General features: G+C 45.6%; 1 protein-coding gene across 6 annotated transcripts in view; it reads right to left on the minus strand.

The window, feature by feature from the left end:
- The window catches only part of COL16A1 (collagen type XVI alpha 1 chain), a 174,600-nt gene that overhangs the window by 131,463 nt on the left and 30,096 nt on the right, over positions 1-13,041 (minus strand). For all 6 annotated transcript variants that reach the window (XM_055000062.1, XM_055000060.1, XM_055000061.1 and 3 more), the window contains exon 5: positions 2,006-2,129. In XM_055000062.1, the coding sequence (XP_054856037.1) occupies positions 2,006-2,129 (124 nt within the window). The remainder of the gene's footprint in view (positions 1-2,005; positions 2,130-13,041) is intronic.

Below are 13,041 nucleotides of genomic sequence, written 5' to 3' on the forward strand. Positions count from 1 at the left end.
TTTAGCTGAACATTAGGAGAAACTTTCTGATACTGAGAAGTGTCTTGACAATGGAACCCATTGCCTTGGTGTGGATGGGCTTCCTCTCATTGGAGGTTCTGAAGCGCAGCCTGGACATGTACCAGTTTGGTACAGAGGTTAAGAGCAGTGGGACTCTAATCTGGAGAACCGAGGTTGATTCCTCACTCCACCACTTGAAGCCAGCTGGGTAAACCTTGAGTCAGTCACAGCTCTCTCCAAGCTCTCTCAGCCTGACTCACCTCACAGTTTGACTGTTGTGGGGATAATAATAACATACTTTGTAAACCACTCTGAGTGAGTATTAAGTTGTCCTGAAGGGAGGTATATAAATCAAACGTTATTTTTGTTGTTGTTATTATTATTATTTCTATTTGAATTCCCTGCATTGTGCAGGAGTTTAGGGTAGATCAGTGGCGTTCAACCCAAGGATCAGTGCCTTCAGCTGAGACGCAGAGCTCCACCTGTATGTAGATCAAGAGCCGCCTACAGAGCCACCATTTTTGCCACTTTTTGGAAAGATATACTGCTGGAGTGGATATACCAGGAAGAAGGGGGCCCCATTGCCTGCCTCTCTTTACATGCATGCTGAGAGGAGGTGCAAGGCATGGTCACTCATTGGTGGAAGGGATTCCTTTTTCATAAAAGCCACATTTCTGGCTCTGGTTCTTCCGGTTGTGTAATTCTGGTGCTGTGTGACTGAGATGTCATGTTCTTGTGGGTCCCATACAGCTGTTTGGGAATTAAGGTGCATTCAGGGTCTGGAAAGGTTGAAAACTTCTGGACTAGCTGGCCCATGAGGGCCATTTCCCCACATTCTAAAAATAGCACAACACTCACAGAATGCTGGCCACGAAAACACTACGAGAACGGAAACATCACTGCCTGCATCGGGGTGACATCAGAAATAGAGCGAAGAAGCCACCAGCGTTCCATGAGTATCACACTAGTTTTAGAAGGAGGGGAAATGGCCAAGATCCCTTTCAGTGCCACAGCTGTATGGCTAGGTCCCACCATGGCCAGGGGCTTCTTTGCCACGCTAGCAAACATTGCCCTTTTAAGGTAAAACAAGTGTGCCTAGGGCGGCCACCTTTGTTCGGCCTTCCTCGCTCCTGACACAACAAAATGAAATAAGCAATGCTTTAGCCTTTGCTGCCTTGATCGCTGCATGTCTGGCTGCCAATGGCACAGGAGCAGAGCCCAACAATGGCATGCGGCAACTTTGCTGATTTCCTCTTGGAAGGGGGTGGCATTGAGCGTGGCCAGGAGACATTGGGATTCAAAGCAAGCCCATCTAGGCATTCCAAGGCTCTACTCTATTGAAGAGCTGACAAAGCTCTACGGTAAGTAATGGCTTTCAGCCTGGGCATGATGCCCCAGGTCTATATTGCATAAAGTTGTCAGGTCCCTCCAGCAGCTGGTAGGAAGTGATGGTGGGAACTTACTTGATGGTGGGGGGGATATACGATCCTCATCTCCATGTGAAGATGTCACTTCTGGCACAAGTTGGAAGCAACACTGTCATGCCTCCATTTTGGCTGAGTGCTAAAGAATCAGCCCTGGTGTGGCATCATTGGTCCTGGGTCGTGCTGGAAGTGATGTCATCGTGCGGAGATGAGGACTGCACCACTCCCATTCTGACAGCCTGCCTCCTCCCATTCTTCTGGCCAGCTGAGGATCACCCCTCCCCCCCATTTCATCAGCCAGCAGAGGATAGGTAGGCAGCGGCTCTAATTGCAGGGAGTTTGCCTTCCATAAGTGTGTACCTGGCAAGCCTAAGTTTGCACCTGGACGCTATTAGCCAGAAAGGTACAGAAGACATACTGGTGCAGTGTGAATTTCTAACCAGTTAAGCCCAGAGGTGGGCAAGGGAGGAAGCGGGCAGAAGCTTGGTGGCAGCTGCCTTCTTTGGAAAGAACAGGGCCACAACAGAACAGAAGGGATCTTGAGGCCATGCAAAGAATGGGATGGGGATAGCCGGGAGTACCTGGGGGTATCCCTGACGATCGGTGACTTGGAAAAGATACCAGTTCTCTTTGGTCGTCTGCTTCTTCAAGAGTAAAGTGATCACCAGGGTGAATTCATCAGGCAGGCCCTGGGGGAACAGCTGTCTGGGAACACAACGGGAGAGAGACATCAGTAATAAGCAAAGAGAAGAACTCATCCTTGATTAGCTCATAGGAATCCTATGTGGGCTCTCTTAGGCCACACCCTCAGTTTGTCTCCAGGAAAGCTTTGCCGAGGTATTGGTGACAAGGTGCATATGAAAACAAACCCCCCTTATAGTTGCAGCTGTATTTATTTGTTTTATTTACAGTCTGCCTTTCTCGCTGAGACTCAAGGCAGATTGCAAAATTTAACAATGCAACAGGAAGTGTATAAGATGTACAATAAACAATGTAATAAAATCAGATTACAAAATCAGAAAACATGCAATTAAAAAGGATAAGCCATATCACAGGAAATGCAAAAACTGGATTACAGAAATTAGGAAACAATGCAGACAGAACAAGATTATGCATTCAATAAACAGGGCCATAAACTACAGCGTCCTCCCAAACCATTCCATTTCCCTATAGTCCTATAACTTTCATAAAAATAATCTCCTGGACAATTCTATTGTTAAGTATGGATAGCCACATGTGTGAAATTCTTAAGCACCTGCACACACCTTATGCATTCACACCCACAAACACAGTTTGTACCCAACATCACATTTCAGGATGTGAGCAAAATCCCAGAAGTACATTTAAGCATGTGCGTTCATGGACAAGAGCATGAGTCAGTCATTGATGGACCTCAATGAAGCCTCCATATTCAAAGGCAGTGTACCCCTGAACCCCACCCCCTTTTACAGTCATCTAAGTTTGTGGCCATCAGTTCACCCCTTGGCAGTGAGCATACACACTAAAAAGGAAGAATTAAAAGATGGATAGTTCAGGTGAAAATTGATCAGCATGGAAAGGGTTAATTCCCCCCCCCTGTTTTTGTGCCCTCCCAAATACAAATCACACCATCCTGGAGATGATTTGTAAAGAGCCAGCTTTTTGGACTTTGCTGCACCTGTTCCAGCATCTTGTGTATTTTCCTCTTAGTTCTTTTCAAGATTTCCCGGCTAGAGAAGGATAATGGTTTTGTCAGAAAGTTCAAAGCCATATAAACAGGATAAATGGAGCCCAAGTGCGTGTATGGAATGGTGATGGATGCAGTTGACCAGGGTTCTGGGAGCCCCAATCCAGACTGCACTAGGCTTCATTTATATCATTTCAGAATTAACCTTACACCCCCACCCCCACCCCCCAGATTTATGAGATGGTTCAGATCAATGGAATAGGACTGGGGAAGGGGAAATGTGTTGCTTGCTCTGGGCCCAGATAAATGATGTTTGGATCCATTCTGATTATAAGAGCCTCTGTGGCTAATTGCGCAAGCTGATCACCCTCAAAGCCTATTTGACCAGAGATGGGAACTGGAGAAAAGTATGGAATAAGTATGCCATACCCGGCCTCCCCATCTGGTTTCCCATCTCATTCCCACACCCTTGTCTGAAATAGCTGCCTCCCCTGCCAAAACCATTCCAGAAGGAAGGGCCACAAGGCAATGTGTGCGGTCTTCACCTTGTTGGATTTCTGATAAGCCCTTCTGTTTCACGGATGGAGCTCCTGTTTGCATTCACGAATTTTGGAAAGGAAATTTTTTAAAAGCCTTCTTCAGCCAGCAAATTGGCATTTGGGTCCCAGTATTCTGGATCTCACGGACCAGTCCCATTAATGGGGATGCTTTCCCTGCAGCAGAAGAAAACTGCTCCAGCACAAGTGTCTTGCTAGCGGATCAAATCCGTGGGATCAATTGCAGAATCCCTTAACCTAGGGGCGCCAAACCAGCTTTTTGCAGGGAAGAATGGATTTTGTGTACAAACATAGCTAAAGGAAAAAATGGCTCCAACCCCACCCCCCAAGCCTTTCCTCCATTCACAGTTGACCAAGGCTGCTTTGGATTTTAAAAAAGAAAGAAACCTATGGGTGAACATAACACACAACTGGCAGGAATGTCTAGTGCAGCCTCTAGTAAAGGCAAGCATCTACATCATACCTGCACAGCTTCTGAAATAAACCTCCTGAAACAACAACAACTACATTCGATTTATATACCACCCTTCAGGACGACCTAACGCCCACTCAGAGCGGTTCACAAAGTATGTTATTATTATCCCCACAACAACAATCACCCTGTGAGGTGGGTGGGGCTGAGAGCTCTGAGAGAGCTGGGACTGACCCAAGGTCACCCAGCTTCCTTCAAGCGGAGGAGTGGGGAATCAAACCCAGTTCTCCAGCGTAGAGTCCCGCACTCTTAATCACTACACCAAATGTGCTATTTTCAAGGAAATTAATCACACAAATGCAAACGATGTTGTGACATCTACATATAGACACATGCAAATACCCATACACACATTTGTTAGATGGACTTTAAAAAAAAAGTTGCATTAATTAATTAAAACATTTATATACTGCCTTTCGACATGCTTGTAAGCTTTAATTGGTAAGTTAACTAATGAAAGTGTTCATGGATCGAAGGGGGAGATTATAATTCTAACTGGGAAAGTTGTAAACTATGGACACCCCTTGTTTATTTTTGGAGACTCTAGTCTAGAGCGGTAACTGTAATATGGAACATTAAAAATGTTTTTTCCTCTAACGAGCTGTTCTTTATTAAAGTGTAAATTATCTTACATTATCTTCCATCTCAGAAAAGGCACCTAAGGGCAATATGTCAGATGACTTAAATTACGTTGATTAATACATTAAAAGGCAGATGATTAAATACTCTTTAATTGGTTGACAGGCTTGTAATAAATCCTTTCTAATTCTACCGGTCCATTAAATCATCTCTTACTGCCAGCACAGGAGGGGTTCTGTTGTGTTTCATCTCTTTCAGTCAGAGTCTGAAACGGTCTTTTTCACACATTACGCAGTAGCAAACTCTCATGTGAAAGAACACTCAACAGGAAGTGCCACCAGCCCCGTCATACACGTGTACGCATCATACACATGTGCTAAGAAGCACACGTGTATGAGGCGTACATTTGCAAAAACATGATATTGCCGCTTTATGTTTTCAAGTATCCCTTTCAAACACCTTAGGAGATCTCCTAAAAAGATATCGGGGAAGGCTTAGATTTGACTTCTGCAGCTTCTGTTTAATTGACCCTCTAAATACTCCCTCCCTGAATGCCCCCCCCCCTTGTGAGTTCTCTCTCTTGCCTATTTTGTTCTGATGTCTTGTCACTATATGGAGCAGCTTGGCCACCTCTTAAGTAAGTAAAGTGTACTATCCAGGCACAACCAACTCATGGTGTCCCCAGGAAGTTCTGCCTCACAGGTTTTTCGAGGCAAGAGATGTGCAGAGGTGGGTTGCCACTGCCTTCCTTCTGTCTTCCTTGGTGGTTTCCCATCCAAATACTGACCATGCTTCCAAGCTCTGACAAGATCAAACTAGTCTGGGCTATTAGGACTGCTATGACCAGTTGAATTCAGACTGGCTTGGGGAAAATGCACAAATAGAGCGTTAGGCTAGGTTGGCCGTCTTTGGTGTCTCCCACCAAGCCATTTGAGCGACTGCTTGGGGAGCAACATGGAGAGGGAACCGACGCACCATGCAGGTTCTTAGATTTCCCCAGCCTATAGCAGCAGGGAAGGGCACTGGCATCCCATTCTGGGTCTGCCTGGTTGAGACCCAGCTGGTGGCACTACAGGCCCAGGAGTCAATGGCTGTATGTTGCTTGGGGTGACAAAATACCTTGAACTGGCCCTGGCAATCTTTCCCTGCCTGATGGCATCTCAGTGCCTCTAATAGCTGTACTACAGGAGGAATCGGGCAGGTGAACCTTCTTCCATCACTGCATCAACATGCTCAGATACCCTAGCCGCACTTTCTGTGTATGCTTGAAGACACAGAGAGCCTTTGCCGGGAAGAAAAGGCGGCAACCCTAAAAATCACCCAGAAACGTCTTTTTTTCCAAAACACATTAACGTTTTATAGAAATAGTATCATGAGGTCACAGCAGGCCCAAGATCTCAAAGTCCATCCAACATTTTTTCCCTACCGACAACAACAGCCGCTAACATCTGCGTTCATTTCTCCAGGCATTTTACAAAATAAAACTCCAGACCAGAGAGGATCAGGAGAGTTGGAAACAGGTTCAGCCAGGATTGGTTTCTGTGGAATTCTTTTCTGACTATTGCAGGAATTGTGCCCATCAGAGAATGAATCCAGGGCTTCATCACCACCAGATATTTGTCCATTACAGACTTCCTCATGCACTTCATTTATGCACAAGGCCCTGTGTATGGCAGGTGGAGATAAGAATCAGGTCTGCCAAGCTTTAGGACAACCTGTTCCTTTCAGATTTTGCAAAGAATGGTTTAAAAAGTGGTGTTTCAGTGAGGTTTTGGGTTCGAGTTAGTAGTTGCTGATTACGATTATGCTATTAAAATGACAGCAGAATCCTCCCTTATATAGTTCTGCTGGTCATTTAGATTCCACTGAAACAGTAGGTTTTCTCAGCCTTGGTTTTTACATGGCAGCAAGTTTTCTTGGAGCATCCACACAGCATCCTCTTCTAATCATCCAGTTTCCAAGCTTTCCCTCTTCTAGGTACATTCTTTCTCAAACCAGTTGTTTTCAAACAATCTTCTCAGAAAGAATATAGCCCAAGTGCATTAGCAAGCCATCTGGACAGGACAAGTGTATTTTCCAGGGTGCCACCCACTCATATCTATGGCAATTTTTTTTGTTAGGCCCTTGTGGCTGCCAATATTCATACCACTGGTTTCCCCTTATATCTCTGTAATGAAAAGGGCTATCTTTTTTTTAAAAAATGAAAGCGTAGAATTCAGAGGAACTAATAGATTGTGGCACTAGCTTGTTATAGTGTTGTATTATAACAACCGGCATTTATTTTAAAGTCTTCTGATGGTGCAGTGAAAGGGGGGAATACAAGAGAAATGGTAGGCTTTCAAGGAAAGTTGTTGCTGGCCTATATGCTTCAGCATTTGCTGTAGTGGTGGCACGAAAACAGAGAATCCTCATCATGCAAAGAAACCTTATTTACTTCTGTATCTTCTGGTTGCTGCTTTGAAGGGGGACAGTTTTTGCTTTATAATTTCTTTGCATGCTGTATTTGAACTTGATTTTACTATTATTTAAAGTCACTTCTAAAGTTTTCTCTTTAAAAGCAAAGCACAATAAAAACAGCAAAAACAAACCCAAACACATTGGCAAAACCTTAACCTCCAACATTCCACAGTTGAAAGGAAGGGGTTTTTTTTTACCTTATCATATCTAGGATCAACGCCTGAGGTCCCCTATATATTGCATGGTGCATACGGTGCTTTCCTGCCTGCAGCATTCATTTATTCTGCAACAGCTTTTCCCACTCTGATTTCAAAGCCTGAAGTATGGACAGGATGCATCCACTCACCCAAAGAGATTGAACTCCTAGAGACTCTAGGGAGGGAACCTTCCTAGCTATGCACATAAACTACCTTTTAACAAGACATCCTCAAAAGGCAGAAAGAGAGGCAAAACAGGAACAGAGATCCACAAGGGACAGGGTGTAAAAAATAGAGACTGTCCTCACTAAAAAGGAGCTTATAAAACTTGTGACCTGCTGAGCCAAATATTGCAGAGCAGCCACGGGCTGTGGTGTCCCAAGGGCTTGCTAAATCTCCTGGTTTCTATTCTTCACCTGAGACTGCAGAACAGTGTCTGTGTGCATGTACAGTAGGGTTGTCAACTCCAGGTTGAGAAATTCCTGGAGATTTGGTGGTAGACTCTGGGGAAGATCAGGTTTGGGGAGGGGAGGGACCTCAGAGGTGGAGTATAATATCATAGAGTCTATCCTCCAAAGCAGCCACTGTCTTGAGGGGAACTGATCTCTATGTTTTGGAGATTAGTTGTAATTCTAGGAGGTCTTTGTGATCCACCTGGATGGTTGGCAACCCTAGTGTACAGTCTAGAAGCTAGCAGGCCACAGTGCAAAACCAGCAGGCTCCATCTGCCTTGGCCTGCCCTTAATTATATCCTCTGTTCCCTCTTTCCCCTCTTAATGGAGCATGGACTCGTTCAACGGGTGAAAGTTAAGGTGAAGGCAGCTAATTAGCCTTTGATGGTGGCCTGGCTAGGATTCACCCTTTTTGCAACCTACCTGGGAAAGTCTAGAAATCTCTGTCTTAAAATTGCCAATTATGCCAACCCTCATTACTGCGTCCCTCAACTAACTAGGCAAACAGCAAGGTGCTCTTTCTGTTGTTGCTGCGGCGGCCTCTTCTCGCAAGCCTCTACCAGGCTGCCACAAAGAGCAGCTCCGGTTGACAACGGGTGATAAAAGCTTTGCAGAAGTTATCTCTGCTCAGATGGTTTGCTCATCACTCTCCATACGTGGGTGGAGAGAGTTTCTCTCTCCCTCCTTTGCAGCTTTCACTTCCCGGATAAGGAATGAGACCTGAGCTAATACTTTCTGGCTGCAGCTTCTTCTGGCATCCCCAAGCACCGGATGTAAAGTGATCTCGGGTGCCGTCTTCTTGGAGACCTGCTCCGGGTCATCCGTCTTTCATTGCTGTTTTCCGGGCACATGCCTGATTCATGAATCACCCCAGAAAAACAAGAACCAACAGAAGGATCATAGCAGGCTTCCCCCGGCTAGCCAAGTGTTTAATCAAACACACCTATTCCCATCAGCCATGGCACTCATCCACACATTATATAAACTGCTTAAAACCCTCTGTGGAAAAGGGTAAGGGGAATCCCTGAGGGATTCAAAGGAGATGTTTTGACATGGGCACATGCAAGCAGTCAGTTAATGATAGGACATTTTAGAGGTCTTTCATTCATAGGATCAACATAAGTCAGAAACAACTTGACAGCACATAACATGCACACACATGCACATGCAAAGAGTGTAGAGAAACAAAATGACTGATTTTACCACTTTTCAGATTTGGCTACTCCAGTGCTAAACTGATGTCTGATTCCGGAAGCCCTGCCCCAGGACTTTTTCTACATCTTGGGCTCCAGAAACAGGAGATATGGAAGCAGAGCTGGATGGGTGTACGGTGCTGTCAAGTCACAGCCAAGTTATGGAGACGCTTCAGATGGTTTTCAAGGCAAGAGACAGAGGTGGTTTGCCATTGCCTGTCTCTTCATAGCAACCCTGTACTTCTTTGGTAGTCTTCCATCCAAGTACTAACCAGGGCTAACCCTGCTTAGTTTTCAAAATTTGGCGAAATCTGGGCCATTTAGGTCAGGGAAAAGACCCTGTAGGGTTTTCAAGGCAAGAGAGATTCAGAGGTGGTTTGCCATTGCCTGCCATCGCATAGCAACTCTGGACTTCCTTGGTGGTCTCACACCCAAGTCCTAATGTAGCAAGGGCCAACTCTGCTTAGTTTCCAAGATCTGATGAGATTGGGCTAGCCTGAGCCATCTAGGTCAGGAAGGATATAGGACAGTTTGGTCTAGTGGTTAAGAGAGACAGGACTCTAATCTGGAGAGCTGGGTTTGATTCCCTACTCCTCCACTTGAAGCCAGCTGGGTGACCTTGGGTCAGTCGTTGTCAGATGAGCCCGATATGAGTCTTTCATGGACAGCTGCCGACTTTTCTTTTCAGAACAAAACAACAGCAGAGATTACCAGGAAAGAGGATGAGAGCTTATCAAGAAGAGGCAGTGCAACCTCTCTATCGTGCACCAGTCATTTCTAATCCGGTTTCATCTGCAGATGAACCTATTCTCTCTTGGGCTACTTGCCAAGTGCTTGAACGAGTGTCAAAGCCCGGTCTCATTAAACATTTTGAAATATTTGCACTGGAAGCTGGTGACACCAGCAGTGTCTAAACAGCAACTTGGCCTCCGTTCTGATGAGCAACTTCGCTTCCTAACTGGAAGAGGCTTTAATCCTTTGAAAAAAAAAACCTCTCAAAGGGTAGTCAGAAAACAGCCTGTGTTACAGGTTCCAAGGCACTTAAAATGCATTATGTAGGTATCCTTTTGGCCCTAGTGGAAGGCCTTTTCTTCTCAGCCTTTGCATAGGTAAAAGCGAAAGATGTTTCCTCAATGGATGCTGACCACCATTTCGGGATGCTGGTCAAAGGGATACTTAGATGATTTTTGATGGCTGTTGAGTTCCAAACACTATCTCACTTGTTGGAGGGCGGCAGAAAAAAATTCTGTTCTCTCTCCCTACACTGTAGCCCTGCACAGACCACCCATTTGTTCACTGACTGACCACATAGGGGAAGGAGAGTGAGCATAAATGCATTGGATTCACCCCACTCCATCTCCAGAATATTACCAAGTCATTTACATGCTGCCCATGGAGGAAGTGCCCACGTGTATGCGCACTGTCACTGTGATAAATGCTGCTGCTTTCTGAACGATGCTGACCATGAGGTGGAAGAGCATGTGTGGACACTTCCTCTGTGTGGCTGCATCATGCAGATGACTTGGGGACCCCATGAGGTGTGGGGTAAAGCCAGCACATTCATACGTGTTTTCCTTTCCTGTATGTTCAGCCGACATGTGGATGGGTCTGCCTGTACAGGGCTTATAAGAGGCTGTTCCTGGAAGGTCCTAATGTGCAGGAAGCTCAGGGTCCTGAGTTGCTTGGGAGAAGGACAGATATAAATAAATACAATAATTAGAAGCATTTTGGAATTATTTTTAGTACATGAGAGTGGCAGGGAGATATTGGGGGCACCTGCACAGAATTATGCTGCAAGGTGCCGAGCCTCAGCAACAACCCCCTTGTGCTGTCCATCTGCTCAAGTACAGTCAAATGCTGCCCAGCACCAAGAGACCAAGGGCCCTTCTCATTCCCCCCTAGCTGTACACCCAATGAGCGGCTGGCTTAGGTGACCTCCTATCACCAATAGATGCCTCAAGGTGCTTGCCAAGTTCTCCAGGAGCACTTATTTTAGTTTAAATATTTATACCTTTACCTTTCTTCCAAATATTGGGACCCAATTATCAAGGCCTTCATAGGCTGAAGATGGTAGAAGATGGAAAAATCAACCACAGCCTGTAACATAAAGCTGCGAATGGGCCAGTTTTTCAGTAGAGCACACTTTCTTGAGATTCTGCATGAGTCTCTGAGTTTCTGCAATGGAGTCACTTTCAACTGGACACTCTCAGGCTGAGCGTTTCCTATCTAGGAATTCCTTAATAATGCTGCATGCATGTGGTCTTGCCAGTCTAGGCTGCCCACTGCAGCAGACAACTTTCTACTCCTGCTGCCCTGACCCTCAATGGGGTAATGGAAGCAGAAGTGACATCAAAGCATCATACAGTGCTCTAAGAACTTCCTACATCTCTATGGTTGTTTATCATAGAATTTTGTGGAATTTCTAGAGTGTCGCATGATTTTTTTTCCACTTTCTGTCTCCAAATACTCCCTCCTCCAATATCTTCCCAGCTGGCAATCCTGTATGTAAGTAAACTACAGTGCTCACCTGCCTGGCTTATATGAGTTCCTCCTTTATGCTTGTGAGTGTGGGATTTATAAACACGTAGACTAGCGTAAGCATGGTGTAGTGGTTACAGTGTCAGACTAGAATCTGGGAAACCCAGGTTTGCATCCCCACTCTGTGATGGAAGCTTGATGGGTGACCTTGGGTTATACAGTCTCAGCCTAACCTATTTCACGGAGTTGTTGTCGTTATGAGGATGAAATGGGATATGGGAGAACAGTGAGTGCTTTGGGTCCCCATCGTGTAGAAAAACATAATATCAATGTCTAAATAAATTAATAAAATGAGGGTGCTTGATCCCCATTGAAGCCCAGGTCTAAGTGGTGCTGGATATGCTTACTCAATGCAACTCAAGTGGTGCGGCTCAAGTTTGGAATGGAACTTCCTCCCCACGGTTGGTCCCCGGGCATTCAGTCTCTCCAGTTTTAGCTCCCAGGTGAAAACCGTCCTAATGACTCCAGCGGTTGATTTTCTTGCTCTGCATCCCCCCATCCCTGGCCAGTCACTGAACTGTTGTTACAATCCCTAGTTTTAGAACATTGTGAATACTGGTCTTGCAGCTGTGTGTTATAGTTGTTGACTGTTTTTATGGGAGCCATATTGGAAGCTAAGAGCTGAGGGGACTTAAATACATGTTTACATAGATGCCAGCAAGCTGCAACTGTCCTAGCTATTGATTATATTGTATTCACTTGCGCTATGTCATCTGCCTTGGCTCTCAGTGAGAAAGCTGGACTATAAACAAACAACAACAATAATTATTATGGCAACCCCATCAAAGGGCTTTCAAGGCAAGAGAGGAACAGAGACGGTTTGCAATTGCCTTCCTCTTCAGAGTCTTTCTTATTGGTCTCCCTTCCAAATATCAACCTTGCTTGGCTTCCAAGACCTAATAAGGAGATCGGGCTATACAGGGGTCATTTCATAGAAAAAGAGCTGGAGGAACTCATTAGCACAACTCATTAGCATATGCCACGCCCCTTACCATCATCGGAAGTGTGTCATTGGCATAACTGATTTATATATGCCACACCTGGCTGTTTTGGACCCAATCCTGGCCATTCAGGGCCAAAATTGGGCCCAAAATGGCAAAAAGGGGCTGAAAATGACTGAAAGGGGCCCAAAATGGTCAGGATCGGGCTGCTGCTGAGTGGGCGAGTGATCCAGCACCTGTCAGAGTCCTAATCCAGGCTGTTTCGGCCCCAATCCAGGCTGAAAAGGGCCAAAAATGGCCGAGAATCAGGTGGGCGGGGCCACCTGACATGTGACCTCTTTGGGGAACTGCCGGAACTGCATTCCTGTGAGTTCCCCCTCGAAATGAGCCCGGGGGCTATACCATGCCACCTTCCTTCCCAAGGGGAATTAAATAAATAAATGAAAACAAGAAGGGCACACTCTGCATGTACCCTGAGGACCCCTCTCCCCCATCAGCAAGACATGAGCAAAGTTCTCATGGCTCCTCTATTACGTCATCGACTTTATGAGACTCATTCTCGTGG

Source organism: Eublepharis macularius, chromosome 15 (genome assembly GCF_028583425.1).
Source record: "Eublepharis macularius isolate TG4126 chromosome 15, MPM_Emac_v1.0, whole genome shotgun sequence".
In the NCBI taxonomy this organism is placed as follows: Eukaryota; Metazoa; Chordata; class Lepidosauria; order Squamata; family Eublepharidae; genus Eublepharis; species Eublepharis macularius.